The sequence below is a fragment of the Chamaea fasciata genome, unplaced genomic scaffold (assembly GCF_029207755.1).
Source record: "Chamaea fasciata isolate MVZ Bird 193981 ecotype frontalis unplaced genomic scaffold, bChaFas1.0.hap1 SCAF_25, whole genome shotgun sequence".
Taxonomy (NCBI): Eukaryota; Metazoa; Chordata; class Aves; order Passeriformes; family Sylviidae; genus Chamaea; species Chamaea fasciata.
The window spans coordinates 6,808,644-6,814,812 of NW_027094110.1; the positions used below are offsets into that span (position 1 = coordinate 6,808,644).

General features: G+C 58.9%; 1 protein-coding gene and 1 pseudogene across 1 annotated transcript; one reads left to right on the forward strand and one right to left on the reverse strand.

Annotated features, from left to right (window-relative positions):
• Nucleotides 1–819: 819 nt before the first annotated feature.
• LOC136301290 (protein FAM107B-like) lies at nucleotides 820–2,352 on the reverse strand (annotated as a pseudogene).
• A 2,031-nt stretch (nucleotides 2,353–4,383) lies between these two features.
• TMEM167B (transmembrane protein 167B) lies at nucleotides 4,384–6,065 on the forward strand. The gene is made up of 3 exons (XM_066203775.1): nucleotides 4,384–4,441; nucleotides 5,003–5,134; nucleotides 5,436–6,065. Exons 1-3 carry the CDS (start codon nucleotides 4,432–4,434, stop codon nucleotides 5,516–5,518), a joined length of 225 nt encoding a protein of 74 aa, XP_066059872.1. The 5' UTR covers nucleotides 4,384–4,431; the 3' UTR covers nucleotides 5,519–6,065.
• The last annotated feature ends 104 nt before the right edge of the window (nucleotides 6,066–6,169 follow it).

Below are 6,169 nucleotides of genomic sequence, written 5' to 3' on the forward strand. Positions count from 1 at the left end.
TGGTGCTGTCAGCCTGGGGCTGTTGGTGTGAGACCTATTTAAACCAGTGTCTCTTTCTCACTCCCAATGGACTCCAGCTGCAGGTGGAAAGGGCAGGGGTGAAACACGTTTAACTGTGGAAATGGGAAAAAACACCAAAAGACAGAGGAGAAAGGAGAGACTAAAGGAGTGAGGAAGGCTCTGTGCCACCAGGAGATAGCTGAAGGCCTTGGATGGACACCAACTGCAGCTGGGCTGGTGGCACCACCGGCAAAATGAGGCAGTGGCCACCATCACCACCCTCCATTCCACCACGCACCATCAGTCCAAGGCAATGCCACCCCATCTCTGTCTCAGTCCCATTTCCATCAAGAAAACCAGATAAAAGACTTTGATTGTTTCCTGGTTCATAGAGCCAGGCAGGTCAGGTCAGGGGGAGAGTGTTGCCTGTATCCTCCATGGTTCCCCTGTAACTCCCAGTCTAACCCTAAGGCCCCCTCTCCAAGCACCCAGCCCCCATCCCAACTCTTCCAGTAACTGCCAGTACTCCCCAGTAACCCCAGGTCTCGCGATAAACCCCAGTGCCTCCAGTGTCCCAAGGTCTTCCCAGCACTCCCCAGTCCACCCCTAGCACTGCCCTGGTGTTCCCAGCTCCTTCCAGCCATGGCACCCTAGTTGTCACCAGCATGGGGACACCAAGGTTCCAGTACTCTCTCCCATCCACAAGCTCACTCAGAATGGCAGCGCCGGGTGCTGTTCCCAGTGCCAGAATGTGCTGGGGATGGGAGCAGCCCAGTGTGTACTGGAGGGCTCAGGGAGCTCTGCTGGGTTGGCTTTGGCTCATGTCTGCCAGGCATCTGCCTCTGCCAGCTTCATCTTCTGCAGGCTGTCCCACACCTGCAGGAACTCAGGACAAGGGTCTGGCTCTGGCCCAGCCACCTCCCCCTCATGCTCCAGGAGGGGCAGCCATGGGGTCTGGTTGGGATTCCCCCAGCCCTCTCCACGACCCAGCTGTCTCCTGACATGGGTATTCCCTCAGCTGTCACCATGACCTGGTCACTGCTGGCCATCCCTTGATTGGTGTCTACCCCATCCAGCTTTCTTTGGCCACTCCTCAAGTTCCCTGGACATTACTCAACCCAACTGCCCCAACAGCCTGATCAGCACTTGGTTGTCCCCAGGGAAGGACATGGATACATAGCTGGATGGATATGCAGAGGGTGGATGGATGGGTGGATGGATGGATGGATGGAGAATGGAGAATGAACGGATGGATGGATGGATGGATGGATGGATGGATGGATGGATGGAGGGATGGACAGAGGAGGGAAGAATGGTGGAGGGATGGAGCATACCATGACACATGAATGGAGAGATGCATAGATGGACGGACGGACGGACGGATGGATGGATGGATGGATGGATGGATGGATGGATGGATGGATGGATACATGAATACACAGATATATGGATTCATGCATATATGGAGGTTGGATGGGGGGATGGATTCATGGGGACATGGATGGAGAATGGATGGATGATGGTGAGGTGAAGGAAGGAAAGCTGGCCTGGAGATAAAGATGGAGGCTGGGACAAACAGACAAGGACAAAGGGACATCACAGACCTCCTCAAGTCTCCGGTGGCACTTCCTCAGCTGCTGGTCCTGGTCAGATGGGGGCCCCTCCTCCCTGCCTCAGCCACCAGCTCTCCAGCACCTGCAGGAGCTTGGCCCTGTGCTGGGGCAGGGTCCCCCTGTGGGGATGGACAGATTTCAACTGGCCATCCCACCCAGCCACCCCAGTTGGAGATAGGCCTGTTCCCATGCCCACCTGTTGTGGCCAAAGAGTAGCTCCCAGTGCAGGTCCTGGTGGCTACAGGACTCCTATATCAGGTTTGGCACCTTCTTAGGCTCAATAATGCTCCTGTGGCCATCAGGGGCCAGGTCCAGGGAGAGAACGTTACTCCTGTCACCTTCTAGAGGAATAGGGGATCAGCAGGTGATGGGTCACGAGAAGCATGGGGTCACCAGTGGCAAAGGGTCACTGGGAACAGAGTCACCACAAGGGATGGGACAACCTGGGACAGTGTCACTGGAGGATGGGGAGGAGCCACATGCCAGTACTGAATGAGATCCTGGACACCAGCTCCTGTGTCCCCCAGCCCCTGTGGTCTTGGGGTGGAACAGCCCAGAGTCCTCACATGCTACCCCCAGCACCATCAGGGTCCCTGTGCACAAGTGTCCCTGTCCCAGGCCACCCTGTGGTCCCCATATCTTCCCATCACTCCTTAGGGTCCTCATTATCCCTGGGGTACCCACCACCCATCAGGTGCCCATCACTTCTAAGGTTCCCATTCTCCCCTGGGGTCCTCATTGTCCCTGGGGTCCCCATCACCTCTGGGGTGTTCACAATCCCTCAAGGTCCTCATTACTTCTTGGGGTCCCTGTCACCTTCAGGGTCCCTATTGTCTCTGGGGTCTCACTCACTCCCTCACCCCTGATGTCCTGTTGTCCCTTTGTCCCCTTCCCCCTTGGAGTTCCCAACACCACTGGGGCTGAGGTATCACCACTGTACTGGATATCACCATAACCTTCAAGTCCTCACTGTCCCTGGGATCCCCATCACCCCTGGGGTGTTAATCATCTCTCATTACTACTCATTACTCCTTGGAGTCACTATTGCCTTCAATATCCCCATTGTCCCTGTGTTCCCCATTGCTTCTGAGGACCTCAGGTTCCCATCACTGCTGGGATTCCCACCACCCTCTAGTCCCCATAACATCCATGTTTCCATTGTCCCTGTGTCTCCATCACCCCTGGTATCCCCATTTTCCTTGTTGTAACCATCACGCCCCATCCCCATTCCGCTGGGTCCCACAGCCCCATGCCCTAGTGCCAGCACCCACCCAACACTATGTTGCTCCTCAAGGCTTTGTCATCACCCGGCAAAGTTGTTACTAGTGGGGACAAAATCAACTGTCCCCTGGGAGCTGTGGCTGGCCATGGTGGCTGGGTGCAAGGGAGCAGGAGGAGAATAGATATTCTCCACGTTAGCTCTGGAACCTAAGGAGGATGAGAGTCCTCAGGCTTAACACCAGAGGATAGGCACTGGAGCCTGCTGGGGGCACAGGGAACACCGGGAGCACCAGACTCACTTGGGGAGCACTAGGTTGACTGAGGGCACTGGGAACACTGGTGACATTGGGAACACTGGGTGTACTTGGAGCACAGGGTTTGCTGGGAGCACTGAGGACTGCTGGGGGCACCAGGACCACTGTGGAACACTGCGGCCACTGGAGGCACTGGGAACACTGGGGTCACTGGGAAGACTGGGACAACTTGGGCACTGGGGTCTCCTGGGGACACTGGACACACAGGGACCACGGGGTCCACAGGTGGGCACTGAGAACCCTGGGGGCCCTGGGGATTGCTGTGAGCACTGGGAACACTGGTGTTGAGTGCACTGGGACCACCGGATTATGTGGGTTACTGTGTGAGCTGAGGGTTACTGGAGAAACTGGGCAGGGGACTGGATGCACTGGTGTTATGGGAGGTACAGCGAGTTACTGGGTGCACTGGGGGTCAATTGGGAGGCTTATGGGGGATACTGAGATGGGGATTGGGTGGCACATGATGTTACCGGGAAGGACTTGGGACACTAGAGGCACTGAGGTTTATCGCGGGACCTGGGGTTACTGGGGAGGACTGGCAGTTACTGGAAGAGTTGGGATGGGGGCTGGGTGCTTGGAGAGGGGGCCTTAGGGTTAGACTGGGAGTTACAGGGGAACCTGGGGATCAGATTGCACTAGGGGATTACTGGGAGGACTGGAATGAAGACTGGTTGCACTTGAGTGGTACTGGGATACTGGGACTGAGCGTTACTGGGAGAACTGGTGGGTTGCTGGGTCACTGCCGTGGGGACTGGTTGCATTGAGGAGGTACTGGGAGGACTGGAGCTTACTGGGAGCTTGAATGAGCAGCGGACCCTGGAGGGCTATGGGGAGATTGTGAGTTACTGGGGAACCCGGGGGTCACTGGGGTCTGGTTGCATTGGGGGGTTTACTGGGAGGACTGGGTATAACTGGGAGCACTGGTGGGTTACTGGGAAGACTGGAATGGGGACTGGGTGCCCTGGGGGGGTATTGTGAGGACTGGGGGGGGTTTACTGGAAATACTGAGGAGCCACTGGAGACTGAGATGGGGACTGGTGACAGACGGCTGAGAGCACAGGGCGGACCGGGCGCTGGCAGCGCTCAGGTTTACTGGCGCTGCAGGCCGGGCGCTTGGGCCATACTGGCGCTGCACACACACACCTCCCTCAATAGGCACTCGATTGAGGCGACCTGCTCCTCAGGATTCGCGTCAGGCGGGTCGGCGCTCGGCTGGCGGCGCCTGTCGCCCGCTTCCGCTGTCGCGTTGGCGCCGCGGGGGCGCGGGGGGGTCTGGGGGCGCCATGACCAACGGTGGGAACGGGGGGCTGGGGATCAAGGGGGACCGAGGGGGGCCTGGGGAGAACCGGGGTTCGGCATAACCAGTGGTGGGAACGGGAGAACGAGGGGTCGTGGGCGGACGGGAGGGTCCAGGGGCCGCCATGGCTGGTGGTGGGAACTGGGGAGTGGAGGGGCCGCGGAGTCCGGGGCCTTAAAGACTAACGGGGGGAACGGGGGGTTCTGGGGGTTCCGAAGGCAGGGGGGGGCTGAGGGGGCACCGTGGGGGGAGCACGCAGGAATCGGCGAGCGGCGGGGGAGATGGGGCTGACGTGGGGGAGGTACTGGGAGGAGCTGTTGGGAGGCGATTGGGAGACTCTGTCCCTTTAGGGGAGAGGTGCTGGGAGTTCTGAGCGCCCTCGGTGGGGGATACTGGGAAATCTTTGTTCCCTTTCAGGGGGATCCGGGAAGTCTGCATCCCCTCATAGGGGCAGAGATGGCAGGTTGTTCACACGGACTCTGAGGGTCCCCTTGGAACGGGGGTTAGGCAGGGGCCCGGAGTGCCCCTTGACTCCTCCCCGACCTCCCTCCCTGCAGTTTACTCCCTGGACGGGCTCCTGGTGTTCGGGCTGCTACTGGTTTGCACTTGTGCATACCTGCGGAAGGTGCCCCGACTGCGCACCTGGCTCCTGTCTGAGCGCAGGGGGATCTGGGGAGTCTGCCACAAGGGTGAGGGGCACTGGGGACACTGGGGTATGGTGCAGGGGTGCTGGGAACACTGGGATGGTGGCACTTGGAACACTGGGGTACCGGATGGGGATGCTGGGATCACTGGGGTCAGGTCTGGGACAGGGGCATTGAGTTCAGGATAGGGACACAGAGATCTGGGGTCTGGGCTGGAGCACAGCGATTGGGAATGGGAACACTGGGGTTTGGGATAGGAGCATGGGGTCTGGGATGGGCTTATGGGGATTCAGGATGGATCTGGCATGGGGACACGGGGCCTCACCCTACCCTGTCCCACCTGCAGCTGCTGTGATTGGGACCCGCCTGCACGTGGCTGTGTCTGTGTCCTGTCTTCTCATGGCCTTCTACGTCCTTGTGGGAAAGTGATCACATGGGGACCTGCTGGTGACCTGAGAGACACCTTGGGACTGACTAGAAATCCTGTGACTGATTCCGAAGACCCCAGTATGGACCAGAGATCCCAGTACTGACCTCAGTGTCCCAGTACAAACCAGAGACCCCAGTACTGACCCTGAACCGCCCCAGGCAGCAACCTGGATCCTGCATGTGGCAACCCAGGGACCATCACCCTCCTTGAGCCCACCGAGGACAACTGTTGGGGCCAACAGGGCACTGGAACTGCTGGAAAAGAATTTTCCCTGAATTCTGTAGAGAAGTGGGTGAAGGGACCCCCAGAACTGGGGGACCCAGCTTTGCCCTGTTAGCCCCTTCCCTTGATGCTGAGCAGGGTCCTGGTGGGACCATGGCAGGCTGTGGGGGCCAGGCAGGCCCCCCACCATCCGTGGGATCTTCCTATGCCCCTGCAGTGTGGGGGACCCTCAGGGGGGTCTCCTTCTGCAGTAGGGGGTTGGTGACCCCCCTGGCTTGTAAATACTGGACCACCACGTGCAAATAAAGTGGGGGCTCCTCTGCAGCAGTGCTGGCCTGGGGGTCCTGTGGGGTTGGTGTCCTGATTGGGCATTCTGTGGTGTGGCTTGAGGGCCCCATTCGGTGTGTGGGAGGAGGTCCTTGGAGGCT

Bases quoted from the DNA above. Each gene is read 5' to 3' on its own strand.
- TMEM167B (XM_066203775.1), top strand. The intron at 5,135-5,435 runs GTGAGGGGCACT...TCCCACCTGCAG, and splicing joins CTGGGGAGTCTGCCACAAGG to CTGCTGTGATTGGGACCCGC.